At 46.3% G+C, this 18,630-nt stretch overlaps 1 protein-coding gene and 1 pseudogene across 3 annotated transcripts in view; one reads left to right on the plus strand and one right to left on the minus strand.

Moving 5' to 3' along the window:
- The window catches only part of LOC134968725 (embryonic protein UVS.2-like), a 127,295-nt gene that overhangs the window by 82,906 nt on the left and 25,759 nt on the right, over nucleotides 1–18,630 (plus strand). For all 3 annotated transcript variants that reach the window (XM_063944226.1, XM_063944228.1, XM_063944227.1), the window contains exons 6-8: nucleotides 364–481; nucleotides 4,738–4,913; nucleotides 5,790–5,871. In XM_063944226.1, the coding sequence (XP_063800296.1) occupies nucleotides 364–481; nucleotides 4,738–4,913; nucleotides 5,790–5,871 (376 nt within the window). The remainder of the gene's footprint in view (nucleotides 1–363; nucleotides 482–4,737; nucleotides 4,914–5,789; nucleotides 5,872–18,630) is intronic.
- On the minus strand, nucleotides 16,302–16,418 carry LOC134971404 (5S ribosomal RNA; annotated as a pseudogene).

The following is an 18,630-nucleotide window of genomic DNA, read 5'->3' on the forward strand; positions in this document are numbered from 1 at the left end:
GCAAATCTGGGGGCACAGCTACTGGGGGCATAACTGTGGCCACGACCCTTCCCTAGGAAGCCACGCCCCTATTTTTTGCAAACTAACTTTTGCCGCGGGTAGGGGGGGGCTTGCACGCCAGTGGAAACTTTCGCACTGGGCGCCGCAAGGTGTAGAACCGGCCCTGTATATAATGTATTCCTGTTTTTTACGGTAAGTCATTCTGGCAGGGGACCAGGGTGGAGGAAGGGGAGTCATCTTAATTTAAATATTTTGCACATGTTTACTGAGATTTCTACTTGTCCTCCTGCGGCATGTTTGCCGTCAGTAAATGTACTGATATTGGGACAGTCTGATGTTGATGCCCTGTGATCTCATCCTTAGGCTCTGCAGATGTGTCTGTTATACACGCTGCCATGCAGGAATTTTCTACTCTCACCTGTGTCCTCTTCACCCCATGGACCTCAGAAGCAGATTTTCTGCAGATTATATCTGGCACAGGGTATGTGACCGACATTTATTTATTCATAATTACTGACTTTGTGGGACCACCCTCTGTAGATTCCAGAACGGGATCATCATCATAGCTCCACCCTTGATGCAAAATGCTGCAACTCGTTGTATTATGCAGCAGAAGCCAGGGCCTCAATGACGGCGAATCACAGCAAATCCAATCATTGCGGCTCCGCCCCACTCACTTCACAGCAGAAGTAGGTAGGATGCAAGAGGGTTGTCTACTCCCCGAAAATGTCTCCTGGACAGTAGTCAAGTTTGATTTCTTCTCTTGATTTTCTTTTTTTCTCTGGTCTTCCATTAACGTACACTAAGGGCCTAATTCCGTAAGGAATGCAAATTCTGCTAATTAGCAAAATTTGCAATCCTTCTGAACACGTGCTAGGGGCCGCCCATTGTAGGGCAAGGCCACCCAGCATGCTGACCGCCGCCTCCCCCCTTTGATGAGGCAGAAGTTGCGATCGCATCGCAATTTCTGCTTCATCGTAGAAATTAAGGTTGCCTCCTGCCGCCATCTTACTGATCATGCCCACGCCATGCCTCCCGTTTCCATGGCGATGCCCCTGTTTGCCCGCCTCTGCCCCTGCAACAATCTGTCCTGAAAATGGAGTGTTGCCACCCCACCCCCGCCCCGCGAATGCCTCTGCCTAATTGATAGTGGCCCCTCGCACAAAATGCGTGCGCATGCGCAGGATGGACGCTGCACATGTGCCCCAAATTGCGTTTTGCGATCCAAACTGAATTAGGCCCTGAGATCAACAAAAATAAACTCGGAACTTCAGCTAATGTACAGTAGGTGGTGCAGTCAGAAAGGGTCAGGAGGTGAGGGAGACCTGACAATGGCCCTCATTCCGAGTTGTTCGCTCGCTAGCTGCTTTTAGCAGCATTACACAAGCTAGGCCGCCGCCCTCTGGGAGTGTCTCTTCGCTTAGCAGAATTGCGAACGAAAGATTAGCAGAATTGCGAATAGAAAATTCTTAGCAGTTTCTGAGTAGCTCGAGACTCATGGGCAAACGCAGGATTTGCACAAGGGGGTTTCCAAAGAGGGGTGGAGCCAACCACGGGGGTGGAGACTGAGGTGACCCACTATATGCTGGGTCTGTTAAACTAGTGTAGATAGATAGACTTACATTAGATAGATAGATAGACGCAGCGGTGCATATATAAATGAGCTAGCACAGGGTAATAAACGTGAGCTCCCGCTCCCCGTTACTTGTGTAGCGGGAAGGTGACAATACGCTCCGGCTATCATCGCAGGCTATGGGAAACAGCTGCGGGAGGCTGCGCTATGCTGTGACGAGTACAGCAATGCCACACTATGCAGCCTCCCGCAGCAAGGATGTTAGAGGACACTTTTGTATATATGTGTGTGTGTGTGTGTGGTGTGTGAATATATGTATAAGTATATATATATATATATATATATATATATACACAGTCACACACACATATATATATATATATATATATATATATATATTATTATTTATTATTTTTTTACAGGAGGAGCTACAAACACAAGTACTGTGTTTTGAAACAATCTAAACTTGTAATACTTACAAGTGACTGAGCCTCCAAGAATGGGATCTGGCACTCAGATAGAAAGCAGCAGCAAGTTGAGGGACTCAGGACTGAGACAGAGTTAAGGCTGCAGCAGCTGCAGTACCAAGATACACGGCAAACTTAGTGCACAGCCCGCGATTCGCGGGTCATTGGAAGGGGCAGAGCCTATTGTCAGGGGGCGGGGCTTAAATAGCGGGCCGCGGCGACGGCTCTTTTACCTGAAAAAAACCCATCTGGTGTTAGGGTCTCCTGCCCTGTGCTGCCACGTCGTCATGGCAACCGGGAGACAAGTGCTAGTGGAGTAACCTGAGCGCAGCTGATACTCCGGTTCGGGTCTTTTGCTGTGCAGTGGTTATAGGCTCTGTGCACGGCAGGGGATCCGGTGCTGGTTTTTGTGCTCACAGTCTGTGAGGTCTGAGTGGGGCGTGGACAGCACCTGCTTTATAAGGCCTCTTTTCAGGGTAAGCAGATGCTGCTGAATCTTTGTTGGTTAGTCAGTTCATGAAAGTTAGCCAGTACTGTGTAGCTTTGTATTTGTTTGTTGCTTACTACAAATAGGCCTGGGGATTTGGTATTACACTCTGCCAATCCAGACCTAGCAGTAAGACTGGAGTCAGTCGTTTAGCTTGCTGGGGTTCTGTTACTACTCTGTGAACTTAGCAAGTTTGCGGCTGTATTCTAAGACTTGCCTGTCTAATCCTGTCTCACTGTGCTAGGTGTCAGGGGTCAGTTTAGTGGCAGTAAGCTAAAACCTGTGCACTGCAAGTGAGAAATAGGATTGTGGAGACTCTCCTTGTGTCTATCATTCCATCTCTGACCAAGGAGTTTACTGCCACACCCGTTGGTAACCCTTTAGGGTTTTGCTGTTGCCCTTAGCAACAGCATTTCGGGTTCTCTACGTATTAAAACACAACATCTTGCTTTTTCCATCTGTGCAGTTCTAATACAAGGGAGATACCCAGTTCCTTAGCCTCTGGGCTTCTCTGTTCACTTTGTGTGTATTTTGTTACCCTATTACCTTCTGTGTACGTTATGTCATATTCCCCAGTTTGTCTGTGAGTCCATTTGTTTTGCATAACAGTTCAAACACCAGTACATTCCTGCAGACACTGGAGTGCATAACAGTTCTGACACCAGTACTTTCCTGCAGGCACTGGTGTGCATAACATCTGGTCTGTCAGGGGGGGTTTCTGGGTACTCAGAAACCCCCTCTGCGTGCGCTAGTGAGACTTACTCCTACACTGCGATCAGCTCAGCCCGTTTCGTTCCTGGTTTGACGTCACAAACACGCCCTGCGTTCGGCCAGCCACTCCCCCGTTTCTCCAGACACTCCCACGTTTTTCCCTGACACGCCTGCGTTTTTCCGCACACTCCCAGAAAACGGCCAGTTTCCACCCAGAAACACCCACTTCCTGTCAATCAAACTCCGATCACTTCAACGATGAAAATTCTTTGTTCGGACGTGAGTAAATCTACTAAGTTTTGTGCTAAAATACTTAGTGCATGCGCACTGCGTACCATGCGCATGCGCATTTTCACCTTAATCGCTCCGTTGAGAAAATCGGCAACGAGCGAACAACTCGGAATGACCCCCAATGTTGGGTGACTCCCTTCTCTGCTCTGAGAGAATTGGAGCCCTCTACTGGATAGTAATAATAATAATAATAATAATATAATTATTATTTTATTTGTATAGCGCTTTTCTACAGCAGGACTCAAAGTTGCTTAACCACTTAACTGACGATTTATTTAGCCGAAAACCGCTCCGAAATTGTCGGGGGTTTTTATTAGTGAATTAGGTGAAGAACATCAATTTTACCCTATCCCAAATTTTTTTTTTTTTTAAATGTTTCCTTTCAAACATTGAAACATCGATCGGGAACAGCGCGACCATCGGAACATCGCGACCATCGCGGCTTTCATTTTGAAAGCCGGGACAGCCTGCAGGTATACAGGGGGGGGTCTGGGGGCAGCTAGGGAGGGTTCATTTACTCTCCCCAGCGGCTGCCATTGTCTGCAGCCGCTGGAGGGGGGGGTCCTGCCGTGCTGACTGATCAGCAGTGATCGGCAGCACAGCAGACACAGGGGGAGAGTGCAGGGAGGCAGGGGGACCTTCCGGTCCCTCTGACACCAGCAGTAGAGGGAAGTTTCTCTTCCCTGCTGCTGCTAACACTCTCTATCTGACTGGTCGCATCCTGTGCCACCAGGTCAGATAGAGCACTTGCAGGCATCTGATGCCACCATGCCAGGCAAGTTGTTAACAAGCATCAAGAACATAGCACAGAGGTTTAGTATTACAGCAATGAAAGCAAAGCATGAAACAATGAACATAGTGAACACAATGGGCACAATTAACTTAATGCAGGGTTGGTGCAGCCATTTTGGGTAACAAATTCCACCATTACATAATCCACCCATAGACAGTACTGGGCGAGGCAGCCATTTTGTGCGCATTACATCGGTTACCCTGGGTGATATAAGCAATGCCTACAAGAGATAGCTGTTATCAAGGTAGGGTGAGGCGACTAGGGTCCACCAAGCTTTTCCAAAGTGAGGGACATTCCCCGAACGTGTTATAGAAGGTAGGTGTGTTCCATGACCTCACCCTCTTATGTGCTCACCTCTTATAGGTAATGTAGCATAGCCCATAAATCATCAGAGTACACCTTGCTCTGTTCACAGCTGTTGGTCATCTGTTGGTAAAATAGGCGGCAGTCAGGCCGTGTCGCTGGGCACTGGGTGTGTGGAACGAGGAACCATGCAGCATGAGTTGAACCACGCTCTGGGATTCTATCATGAACAAAGCAGAAGTGACCGTGACAACTACGTTGATATAACACTGGATAACGTCCTACCAGGTAACAGTATAAACGACATTACAGTACCAGGACTATACAGCTATAGGGGAACATAGCAACATAGTTTATGAGGTTGAAAAAAGACCATTTGTCCATCGAGTTCAACCTATTTATGTTCTTCTACTCTGTATTATTTTCATGACTAGTTTTATCTGTTTGATAAAGTCGTCCGTTGTGTTGTATTTCCTCATTTTATTATAACTATGGTACGTGATCTATCCACCATAAGCCTGTATATCCTTTTCCATTAGGAATTTATCTAGCCCATTCTTAAAAGTAATGACCGAGTCCGCCAATACTACTCTCTCAGGCAGGGAATTCCAAACTCGTATTGTCCTTACTGTGAAAAAACCTTTGTGCCTCTCTGTGTGGAATGTCCTCTCCTCTAACCTAAGTGGGTGTCCACGTGTCTTCTGTGTTGATTTTACCAAAAACAGATCCCCCGCACGCTCTGTCTATTGTCCCCTTAAATATTTATAAATGTTGATCATGGTGTAGGCTATAATGAGAGAGTAGTGATGTCATTTGTTATATTTAAAAGTTGTACTACTAACTATATAATAACTCTACAAGGTCTGTAAGAGTTAGTCATGTGCAATGGAAGTTGGGGTGCGTGCCACCGAAGGAGACAAATTGAAGGGTCTGGACACAGTGAGGACAGACGCTGACTGGTGGATGTCACAGCCAGGGGAAAGTGGAATGGAGCGTGTGTGTGAAGGGAGGGGGGGGGGGGGATTGGTGGAAGAGGAGAGACCCCTTGAACCAGAATTCATCAGGTTCAATATGCTTGGACCCAATCAATTATAAGTATCATGTTTATAATTCGGAAAAAAAAATCCAGTCTTAATTTTTTGTTTTGAAATTTTCAATTTATAGGAACAGAGGGGAACTTTCAGAAGTTTGACACCAATAACCTGGGCTTGGAATACGATTACCTGTCTTTAATGCACTATGGAAGGTGAGATTAGGAGTGTTCCTTGTAGAGCGCTGAGGCATACAAAGTCCAACATCACATTCTGCCATTTTCCTAGAACAATTTAGAAAATAAAATAAAAAAGAATACTCTGGTTGCTGTGGGTCACCACACTAGTTTATTATTATTATTATTATTATTATTATTAATAATAATATTATTATAAAAAATTTTTTTTAGAATGTGCAGTATTTTTAAACATTTTTGTTTTTAGTTTTCATAAATGTCCACAAGGGGCAGCTCATGATGTGCATTCAAGACAGCAGACACACGAATGAGATAGTGACACCTTTGCTTTCGGATGGTTCAGTGTGCACCAAATTATTAAAGATAGTGTGAACTTAACTTCAGGGGGTATATTTACTAAGATGGGAGTTCTATTTAAGATGGGATGTTGCTCATAGCAACCAATCAGATTCTACTTCTTATTTATATAGCACCTTCTAGAAGATAATACCTGGAATCTGATTGGTTGCTATGGGCAACATCCAATCTCAAATAGAACTCCCATCTTAGTAAATGTACCCCCAGGTGTTTTGTATAAGGTATATATGTAACATTAAGGCATCTGTGTTTAGACTTGGATCCCATTCCAAAAATACCTTATTATGGTATGCAAAAATTCCAAAATACGGATTCATCCGAAATCCAAAATACTTCTGGTCCCAAGCATTTCAAAGATAGGAGACTCAAACTGTACTAGCAACATTTAACATGTACAGAGGTAAACACGTCCTGCAATGATATATTGGTGCAGTAGCATAACAGCACACTGTGATTAAGAAAGAAGAAACAAGTAACACATTTCAGGTGTAGGGAGATACATTTTTATTCACTGGATGTTCTGTAAAATACATGCCTTCCAATATTCATACATGTGGAATCTGGATAATATGAGCCAAAAAAAGGACTTTCAGGAGAAGCCCCGCCCATTTTCTGTATGCCAGCCCCTGTCATGGTCCATGATAATTACCAGTTGCCGTCCAGTTCCCAAGTGGAGATGCAACTTAAATGCGTATGACTCATGCGCGGTGTGATATTGCGGGCTGATCGCATATTTGTCTGCAATATGGACATGGGAGCAACTCTGAATCAGACTTTCAGTCTCCATAAATATAATTTAACATGCTATAAAAAGGAGATTTATGGTAGACTTACCATAGTTAAATCTCTATCTGCGAGGAACACTGGGTTCCACAGGGAATACATCGGGGTGTAGAGTTGGATCTTGATCCAGAGGCACCAACAGGCTAAAGCTTTGACTGTTCCCAGGATGCATTGCAGGGCCTCCTTTATAAGCCCGCCTCCAGGCACTGGGGCTCAGTTTCGTTAACCAGTCCAATGCAGTAGCAGGTAAAAGAGAAGACAGACGTTAGTCACAAAGAACCACGTTCTCACGACAGGAGAAGGGACCAGCGGCTAATGCCATACATACCCAAAGAAGCTAAGTGCATCAGAGTGGGTGCCCTGTGGAACCCAGTGTACCTCGCAGAAAGAGATTTAGCTATGGTAAGTCTTCCATAAATCTCCTTTTCTGCAGCGGGGTACACTGTGTTCCACAGGGAATACATTGGGATGTCCTAAAGCAGTTCCTCATGGGAGGGGACGCACAGTAGCTACTAGCAGGTACAAGAACCCGGTGTCCATAAGGAAGCATACTGGGAGGCGGAAGAATCAAAGGCATAGAACCTAATGAACGTGTTCACTGAGGACCACGTAGCCGCCTTGCACAATTGTTCAGCGGACGTGCCACGGCGGGCCGCCCAAGAAGGTCCAACAGACCGAGTAGAATGGGCCTTGATAGCAGCAGGAGCCGGGAGTCCAGCCTGCGCATAAGCTTGTGCAATCACCATTCTTATCCATCTGGCCAAGGTTTGCTTATTCGCAGGCCAGCCACGTTTCCTGAAAACCAAAAAGTACAAAAAGGGAATCTGACTTCCTGATAGAGGCAGTCTTCTCCACGTATATACGGAGAGCCCGTACCACATCCAAAGACCGCTCTGTGGATGACAAACCAGAAAAAACGAAGGCTGGAACCACAATCTCTTGGTTAAGGTGTAAGGATGACGCCACCTTAGGCAAATAACCAGGTCGAGTTCGGAGAACCGCCCAGTCACGGTGAAAAATCAGAAAGGGCAGGCGACAGGACAAAGCAGCCGACACCATCCTAGCAGAGGCAATAGCCTGCAGCTACAAGACCTTAAACGTAAGCCATTTAAGGTCCACAGACTCAAGAGGTTCAAATGGAGACTCTTGCAGGGATTTCAGGACAACAGACAGATCCCATGGAGCCACAGGAGGGACATAGGGAGTCTGAATCTGTAAAATACCCTGAGTTAAAGTATGAAAGTCAGGAATGGACGCAATTTCCCTCTGGAACCACACCTACAAGGCAGAAATATGAACCTTGATGGAGGCCAGACGAAGGCCTAAGTCCAGGCCCTGTTGCAGAAAAGCCAAAAGTCTGGAAGTACTGAATTATATGCATTGTAATTCTTAGCAGCACACCAGGTGAAGTAAGAATTCCAGACCCTGTAATAAATTCGTGCAGAAGCCGGTTTGCGGGCCTTTAGCATAGTTTGGATAACCGCCTCGGAGAAACCTTTGACCCTCAGGAGTGAAGCTTCAAGAGCCATGCCATCAAAGCCAGTCTGCCCAGGTCCGGGTAGACACAAGGGCCCTGAACGAGGAGGTCCAGGCGTTGAGGAAGTAGAAGAGGACGGTCTACCAACAGACCCTGCAGGTCTGAGAACCAATGCCGTCTGGGCCACGCTGGATCGACAAGCAGTAGTATTCCTCCTTCTTGTTTGAACTTCCGGAGTACCCTGGGCAGGAGTGACACTGGAGGGAACATGTAGGGCAGCCGTAAGGTCCATGGAATTGCCAGTGCATCCACGAATGCTGCTTGAGGATCCCTTGTCCTTGATCCGAAGACTGGAACCTTGTGATTGTGTCGAGACGCCATCAGGTCTACATCTGGTAGGCCCCACTTGTCCACTAGGAGTAGAAAGACTTCCGGATAAAGACTCCACTCTCCGGCGTGTACGTCCTGACGACTGAGGAAATCTACTTCCCAGTTCAGGACTCCCGGAATAAACACTGCCGATAGTGCTGGCAGATGGCATTCCGCCCAACAAAGGATTTTTGACACTTCCATCATTGCCATGCGGCTTCAAGTGCCACCTTGATAGTTTATGTATGCTACCGTGGTGGAGTTGTCCGACCGTACTTGAACAGGCCTGCTCAGTAGTGGGGGTAGGGCAAGAGTTAACGCATTGAACACTTCCCGCAGTTCCAGAATGTTTATGGGGAGGAGAGATTCCTCCTCGGTCCACCCACCCTGGAAAGAGTGTTGCACCAGCACCGCGCCCCAACCCCTCAGACTGGTGTCCGTAGTCAGTAGGACCCAGTTGGGGATCCAGAAGGGATGGCCCCTGCTCAACTTTGGTCCTGTAGCCACCAGGACAGAAACAGACGAACCTCCGGAGTCAAAGAGATCATCTGAGATCTGATCCGATGAGGTAGGCCGTCCCACTTGGAAAGGATTAACTAATGCAGAGGGCGAGAATGAAATTGAGCGTACTCCACCATGTCGAAAGCCGACACCATCAGGCCTAGTACTTGCATCGCCGAGTGTACCGACACTCTTGGGTGAGAGAGGAAGCATCTGATCTTGTCCTGAAACTTCAGTACTTTCTCTGGAGACAGAAACAGTCTTTGGCTGTGTGTCTCCAGCAGCGACCCCAGGTGTACCATGCTCCGAGCAGGGACCAGCGAGGACTTCTTGCAGTTGATTAGCCACCAGTGGGCTTGTAGGAATTGCACCGTCAGTCGCAGATGACAGAGGAGGACATCTTGGGAGTTCGCCAGGATCAGCAACTCGTCCAGATACGGCAGGAACCTGATTCCCTGACAACGGAGATGGGCCGTCATCGCAGCCTAGACCTTGGTGAAGATGCGAGGAGCCGTGGTCAGTCCAAACAGCAGAGCCTGGAATTGATAGTGTAGGTTGCCAATAGCAAATCGCAGATATTGCTGATGCGATATGGCAATAGGAATATGCAAATAAGCATCCTGTATACCCAGGGATACCATATAGTCCCGGGTTCCATGGCCAGTACAATGGAGCGCAGTGTTTCCATATGAAACTTGGACACTCTCACAAATTTGTTTAGTGACTTGAGGTTGAGTATAGGCCTGAAAGACCCATTGGGTTTCAGGACTAGAAACAGGGTCGAGTAGTATCCGCTGCCCCTCTGGGACAGAGGTACCGGCACTACTACTCCCGTATCTAGGAGGGAACGCACAACCTGCTGTAGAGCTTGCGCCTTTAACGGATCCAAAGGGATAACCGTTGTGCAGAACTGCCGAGGGGGACGTCTCTTGAAAGAGACTGCATACCCATGAGAGACAACTTCTCGCACCCATGCATCTGAAGTGGTCTTCAACCAGACCTGGGTGAACTGCAGAAGTCAGTCTCCCACCCTGGGATTCCCCAGGGGGAGGCCTGCCCTGTCATGCGGCTGACTTGTCTTGTTTGGAAGCAGGCCGACGGGAAGCCCAGGATTGTTTAGTTTTGGGCTCAGTGGTTTTGGAAGTACGAGCCTGGCTCGGGGACGCCTGACCCTTTGCTTTACCTGGAGGTCAAAAGGAACGAAAAGTAGTATTTTTTACCTTCGGTGCAGAAGGATTATTGTTCGGGAAAAATGCAGTCTTAGCAGCCACTAAGTCGGTCACAATCTTATTAAGATCTACCTCAAACAGGATGTCACCCTTAAAAGGGAGTACCTCCAAAGTCTTTTTGAAGTCCAGATCCACCTTCCACGACCTCAACACCAGAATACGGCGAGCCAGGATGGACGTAGTCGATGCCTTAGCCGCCATGACACCTGCCTCAGAGGATGCCTCCTGAATATAATGGAAAGCGGTGGTAATATGAGACAGATATTGTCTAGCAGTATCAGAGATATCCTGAGGTAGCTCTTCCTCTATAGTCTGAACACACACTTCGATACCTTTTGCGGCCCAGGAGGGTGCTATGGTGGGTCTATGTACAGCACCTGTAAGGGAGTAAATAGACTTCAGGCATCCCTCCACACGCTTATCCGTCGGTTCCTTCAGTGAGGTGACAGTGGTGACAGGTAGAGTAGATGACACCACGAGACGGGTGACATGGGAATCCACCAGTGGTGGATTTTCCCACTTGTTACACAACTCAGCAGGGAGAGGATAACGAGCTACCATCTTTTTAGGTAGGGTTCCTGACGAATATCTATTAAGTGGTCAGAATGCTGTAATACTACTTTAGTTCACCTTCTGACGTTTAAACTTATCAGGTTTCTTAAACGCAGTAGTGGGATCTACATCATCATCAATTTGTAGGATCAGCTTAATAGCCTCAACTAGGTTAGGGACATCAATCTGAGCTGTAGGTTCCTCGTCAGAAGCAACTGTATCAGTGTCTGACGGGTCAGTATATTCTCCATCCTCAACAGAAGCAACGTCCAAGATATTTGTGGATTGTGAGGAGGAAGCAGCCTGCTTAGATTCAATTGTCGAATCTGGGTAGATAGCATATCCGCCCAGGGCGGATTTACAACAGTGACAATATGTGGCTCCAATGGCACGGGAGGTCCCATAGGGGGCGTAAAATGTGTGACAAGTAGTAAGCAGAGCCGAAAACACCTCCCAAGGTGGCTCCTGATTGGCTACAGAAGCAGCGGACTGACTGGGAGATGTATGGCACCCAGTACACAAACCATTAGTTAAAACTTTCCCCTCAGGTAAATCCTTGGCGCAAGCACTGCATGATGCAGGAGCATCCGCGGATTTTCCGCCCTTTGTGGCAGACATTATAGTGAATGTAGCCTTAGAGCGTAATAGTACAATAAAGCCAGACAAATACAATACCGGCAAAACACTCCCTTATTTATGTAACAGTAAATACAGAACACAAAACAGAGAATAAATGCAGTATGCGGTGACTAGAAGAGCGCAGTGAAACACACTTAACAGTATATACTGCGCAGCACTATATAAGAGACCCTGACACACCTAGCCCCCCAGGGTACAGAGAATACAGTGATAGCTATAACTGTGATACACTGAAAGCGAAATCCATACAGCAGATGCAGGCACACACAGTCAGTGTCAATGCAAAATTTATTTTAGACAAACAATAAAACTGCACTGGACTAGTAAATATATATATATATATATATATATATATATATATATAGTACAGTGTTTCTCCACATTAACCGTGGGGAAAGATAGCACTCTCCAGACTTGTTATAATATTATGCAAAAAAGTCATTTATTCACAAAAACTTGGTTCCATGGGTTTCTTCATGTCACAAGCAGGGTATATAACAAAAAGGCTCACCAACGTTTCGGTCCTGAATTGGACCTTTCTCAAGGTATTAGCCAGTCTCTTAAAGCAAGATCAGGAAAACAGCAGCATCAATGTCAACATCACAAGCAGGAACCAGGATCTGCATGTTGCCTCCCAGGTCCCCTGAATATATACCCAGGAGCTAAAAAATGAGAGGGTCACAAGCCCATCAGCCGTGACGTCACTTCCGGTCAAACCGGAAGTCCCGTTCCGCCGGCCGCTGTGTACAAATGTACCAAAGAGACACTATATGCAGGATAAACTGAGACAACCCTGTGTTAACAGGCTTGTCTGTAATGTCCCCCGCCCTGCGCATCCAGCCGTTGGTTGTCACGGCTGGATCGCGGGTATCCATGGTTACGCTACGTCACTTCCGGTTCAAACCGGAAGTTGTGCGTTCCACACGGCGGGATGTGCGTTTCAGCTCACAAATGAGATCAGAGGCTGCACAGTGTATATTGCAAGTGCAACAAAGTGCACAAATGTTAAGTGCACAAAAGATAGGGTTAATGGCTTGGCCCAATAGGACATATGAGATATTAGGAAATACATTAATATCGGTGAAGAGGGTATATTGGGGACCCGGAGGCTCACACATATTACATTATGGGAATAAGATTAATACAATCATATAAGTGTGCGCTACGCGCGTCACACCCGTGCAGAAAACTTTTTTCTTACTGAACTGTCATATGGAAATGACTATGTATTTATGAGAAATTGGATTTTAATCTACATATCATGGAAAAACATAGAGATAATAAATGATTGTTAGCCAGACTCGGAGGGTCAGGTATTCATAGATTTGCTACAGTTCACCTGAGTGTATCTCTATCACACCTGGATAGAGTAAAAAAATTTTTTATTTTTTCGTATTCTTTCGGTTGTGGTCCACGTTCGTAGTCTATTATCCCAGAAATATAGAGAGGGGATTATTTTCATTCATCCCTCTAGGGGAGATAGTGTCTAGTCTATGAATCCAGAAGCTCTCTCTGCGTTTTAGACTCATGATGCGGTCTCCGCCACGGGTGGGTGGTGGTACCCAGTCAATAAGTTTGCACCTGAGATTGGATACTTGGTGATGATAGGTCAGAAAGTGCCTCGGTACGGGTTGTTCTGCTTTCTTAGATTCAATCGCCTGGTGTATGGTAGTCCTATGGTTAGCCATTCTATCACGGAATCTTCTCGATGTCATCCCGACATAATATAGTCCGCAGGGGCATACGAGAATATAAATGACATGGTCCATAAGGCAGTGTAATTTATATCTAATCTTAATAGGGCGTCCAGAATGTGGGTGCGGAAAGGTGGGTCCGGTGAGCAAGCTTCGGCATGTGGTGCAACCGGTGCATTTATAGCATCCTGGTTTCTGTTCTTGCAACCAGGTAGTCCTGTTAGGAGTAGTGGGATTCGCTGTTGGTCTCAATAGGAGCTGTTTAAGGTTTGGTGATTTCCTATAAGCCATCATAGGAGGTCGTAGGTTCTTCGCCTTTAGTGCTGCATCCGATGTAATGATGGGCCACCTCTTTCGGAGTGCTTTGTTTATTTTGCCTGACTGACTGTCGAAGGTTGTGGTGAAGACCATCCTGTCGGTTTTGTTGGTGGAGCTTGCCAGTGTAGTGCTGGTGTTGGACTCAGTATTGTTAGTTGATGTAAATTTTTCACGGGCTTTGTGCAGACATCGCTGTAAGCAGCCATCGGTATAACCACGTTCTTTAAATCTAAGAGACATGTCGTCCAACTGTTGTTCCATAGTTGATGGGTTGGAGTTGTTCCTCATGACTCGCAAAAATTGGGAGATAGGTAGGTTCTCTTTCAGTGCTGGTGGGTGCTGGCTAGTAGATAGGAGAAGGGTATTCCTGTCTGTGGGTTTCCTGAAGAGCGTAGTGCTGATCTCATGGTTGAGTATGGAGACCGTGATGTCCAGGAAATGGATCTGCTGGTCATCTATCTGGTGTGTGAATCTCACCGGATTGTCCAGTTCATTTAATGCCTGCACCATCTGGTGGAACATCTCTGTTGTCCCGGTCCATAGGATAAATATGTCATCGATGAAGCGCTTATACATACAAATATGGGCTCCATATGCTGGTAGGATGTGCTTCTTTTCGTAGGCCGACATATATATATTAGCGTATGCCGGCGCCAAATTTGAACCCATAGCGGTCCCTGATTGCTGGACATAATACTTATCCAAGTACGAGAAGTGATTCAACTTCAACACTGCTTCAGCCAGTTGAATGATAAAATCAATCGGTGGCTCATCCGGAGGGTGGGTCCCAAGGGCATCTCTTAGTGCTTGCAGCCCCTCTTCATGGGGAATGATGGTATAAAGAGAGCAAACATCCAATGTGGCCAGTCTGACATTGCCACTCAGCTGTGGTAATTCGGAAAGTTTGGCGAGGAAGTCCATAGTGTCCCTGATGTAGCTATCAGACTGCTGTACTATTGGTTGCAAAAATGAGTCCACGTATACTGCCAGTGGTTGCAACAGCGAGTTTTTAGCCGAGATGATTGGTCTGCCTGGTGGGTGAGAGAGTGTTTTGTGGACTTTGGGTAGGGTGTATATAATGGGACACACTGGGTGTGAGACCGTAAGGTAATCAAAGGTGTGTTTGTCAATCCACTTGGACTGGAAACTAAGTTGCAATAACCGGTCCACTTGTTTTTTGAAATTCGGGATGGGGTTAGTAGCACAGCCTAGATAGGTCGATGTGTCAGCTAATTGCCTACAGATCTCTTTATTGTAGTCACTCCATTCTTGTACGACAATCGCTCCTCCCTTATCTGCTGGTCTGATGACAATAGAGGTATCATCACGAAGTGTTCTGAGTGCTTGTCTTTCTTGTTTGGATAAGTTATCATAGGTCTTCATGGGGGTACCTATGTTAATATCCTGTTCAACCAAACGAGTATACGTCTTTATACTGGGATTGGATGAGGGTGGGTCATACGTGGATGGTGGACGGAACGGGGACCTGTTTTCAGTATTGGTATCCCCGTAGTGTTCACGGAGTCTAAGTTTCCGTCCAAATTTATATATATCGACAGTCGTCTCAAAGGGTTTATTTGGGCACATTGGTACAAAGGACAGGCCACGTGAGAGGAGGCTCAGTGTGGCCTCATCCATGGGTCTATCTGTCAGATTGAACACTAGATTTTGTTTTTGTCCCTGCACCTTCGCCATACGTCGCCCCTTCCTTGGGTGTGGTCTGTGCGTCCCCCGCTGGGGGGTAGACCTACGTCTTGGCTCTGCCCTAAAAAAGCTGTATTACGTGGTCGACGGGTGTCAGTCTGGTCTGTGTCCGAGGTGGAGGCAGATGACCCAGTGTCAGAGGTCACGTACTGCCTTCGACCCTGGCGGCGCTGTCGAAAACTTCTCTGGGGTCTAGTTTGTCTCGAGTCACCTAGAAGCCACCTATATACTGTATGGTTTTGATAATCCGATACCACTGTGGCTAGTTTGTTTCGCTTAAATGCGGTAAGTTCTTTCTTATAACTGTCAATCTGGGCTTTCAATTTCTCTAAGTGGTTACAGGTTTTGTCACCCCTGATAGTGGGTGAATGAACGTCATTAAATGTGGCAATCTGGGCCTTAACTTTGTTCAGTTCAGTCCCTACCTCTTCTATTACCAATAACATTAAATCTAGGGAACATTTATTGAGTACCCCACACCAGCGGCTGCAGAATGTGGGGTTGTTCCTCCCTATGGTTGGGATATTGCTTACTCGGAACCCTCTGGGAATTTGTTTTTTACGGTGATATTCCGATAAGAATTGACCATGTAGGTTGAGGTCAATTTCTCTCTTACTGAGTCTTAGGAGTTGATGATACAGGTCAGTAGTAGTTTCTGCCGGGAGTGTATCAAATTCTAACTGGTCAAACAGTACTTTATCAGCATCGTCATCTGTTAATGATACAATGCCGTGTTCAGCCTGAGACAATAGATTGTCATCCAGAAAACCGACACCACCCTGGGCCATGGTCTATTGTCCAGATGTGTTTGTCCACTGCGGACCTATACTACAGTACCCAATCTTCCCGGAGGTCTCCCTGTCCGGTACTATTTGGGCCCACACTGCTTGGCTTCCAAGTTCAGAAGGAATTGGGCATTGCCAGTGTGGTATGACTGTAGTTATGGATACACAAATTAGACTAACCACCCCAGGGGTCTGGGTGCTGACCATCAAAGACACATTCGAACACGGGTACAACAAAAACAGACGATAGCTGCGAACAAATGTATTATGCGTCGATCATGCAGTATAACTGGTTTAGCTCTACTTATAGGTGGTGGGTGCAGGAAGAGATATGCCTAGCGCGCTAAGTATATCCAAATAACAAATATGGGGAGTCCCACACTCTCACCCAGCGCAGGTAACGGCTGGGGTGCCAAATCAAAGTCTGATCCAATCACTGGGTCAAACTCATAGTACAGTACAGTGTTTCTCCACATTAACCGTGGGGAAAGATAGCACTCTCCAGACTTGTTATAATATTATGCAAAAAAGTCATTTATTCACAAAAACTTGGTTCCATGGGTTTCTTCATGTCACAAGCAGGGTATATAACAAAAAGGCTCACCAACGTTTCGGTCCTGAATTGGACCTTTCTCAAGGTATTAGCCAGTCTCTTAAAGCAAGATCAGGAAAACAGCAGCATCAATGTCAACATCACAAGCAGGAACCAGGATCTGCATGTTGCCTCCCAGGTCCCCTGAATATATACCCAGGAGCTAAAAAATGAGAGGGTCACAAGCCCATCAGCCGTGACGTCACTTCCGGTCAAACCGGAAGTCCCGTTCCGCCGGCCGCTGTGTACAAATGTACCAAAGAGACACTATATGCAGGATAAACTGAGACAACCCTGTGTTAACAGGCTTGTCTGTAATGTCCCCCGCCCTGCGCATCCAGCCGTTGGTTGTCACGGCTGGATCGCGGGTATCCATGGTTACGCTACGTCACTTCCGGTTCAAACCGGAAGTTGTGCGTTCCACACGGCGGGATGTGCGTTTCAGCTCACAAATGAGATCAGAGGCTGCACAGTGTATATTGCAAGTGCAACAAAGTGCACAAATGTTAAGTGCACAAAAGATAGGGTTAATGGCTTGGCCCAATAGGACATATGAGATATTAGGAAATACATTAATATCGGTGAAGAGGGTATATTGGGGACCCGGAGGCTCACACATATTACATTATGGGAATAAGATTAATACAATCATATAAGTGTGCGCTACGCGCGTCACACCCGTGCAGAAAACTTTTTTCTTACTGAACTGTCATATGGAAATGACTATGTATTTATGAGAAATTGGATTTTAATCTACATATCATGGAAAAACATAGAGATAATAAATGATTGTTAGCCAGACTCGGAGGGTCAGGTATTCATAGATTTGCTACAGTTCACCTGAGTGTATCTCTATCACACCTGGATAGAGTAAAAAAATTTTTATTTTTTTATTTTTTCGTATTCTTTCGGTTGTGGTCCACGTTCGTAGTCTATTATCCCAGAAATATAGAGAGGGGATTATTTTCATTCATCCCTCTAGGGGAGATAGTGTCTAGTCTATGAATCCAGAAGCTCTCTCTGCGTTTTAGACTCATGATGCGGTCTCCGCCACGGGTGGGTGGTGGTACCCAGTCAATAAGTTTGCACCTGAGATTGGATACTTGGTGATGATAGGTCAGAAAGTGCCTCGGTACGGGTTGTTCTGCTTTCTTAGATTCAATCGCCTGGTGTATGGTAGTCCTATGGTTAGCCATTCTATCACGGAATCTTCTCGATGTCATCCCGACATAATATAGTCCGCAGGGGCATACGAGAATATAAATGACATGGTCCATAAGGCAGTGTAATTTATATCTAATCTTAATAGGGCGTCCAGAATGTGGGTGCGGAAAGGTGGGTCCGGTGAGCAAGCTTCGGCATGTGGTGCAACCGGTGCATTTATAGCATCCTGGTTTCTGTTCTTGCAACCAGGTAGTCCTGTTAGGAGTAGTGGGATTCGCTGTTGGTCTCAATAGGAGCTGTTTAAGGTTTGGTGATTTCCTATAAGCCATCATAGGAGGTCGTAGGTTCTTCGCCTTTAGTGCTGCATCCGATGTAATGATGGGCCACCTCTTTCGGAGTGCTTTGTTTATTTTGCCTGACTGACTGTCGAAGGTTGTGGTGAAGACCATCCTGTCGGTTTTGTTGGTGGAGCTTGCCAGTGTAGTGCTGGTGTTGGACTCAGTATTGTTAGTTGATGTAAATTTTTCACGGGCTTTGTGCAGACATCGCTGTAAGCAGCCATCGGTATAACCACGTTCTTTAAATCTAAGAGACATGTCGTCCAACTGTTGTT

This window comes from Pseudophryne corroboree, chromosome 11 (assembly GCF_028390025.1).
Source record: "Pseudophryne corroboree isolate aPseCor3 chromosome 11, aPseCor3.hap2, whole genome shotgun sequence".
Taxonomy (NCBI): domain Eukaryota; kingdom Metazoa; phylum Chordata; class Amphibia; order Anura; family Myobatrachidae; genus Pseudophryne; species Pseudophryne corroboree.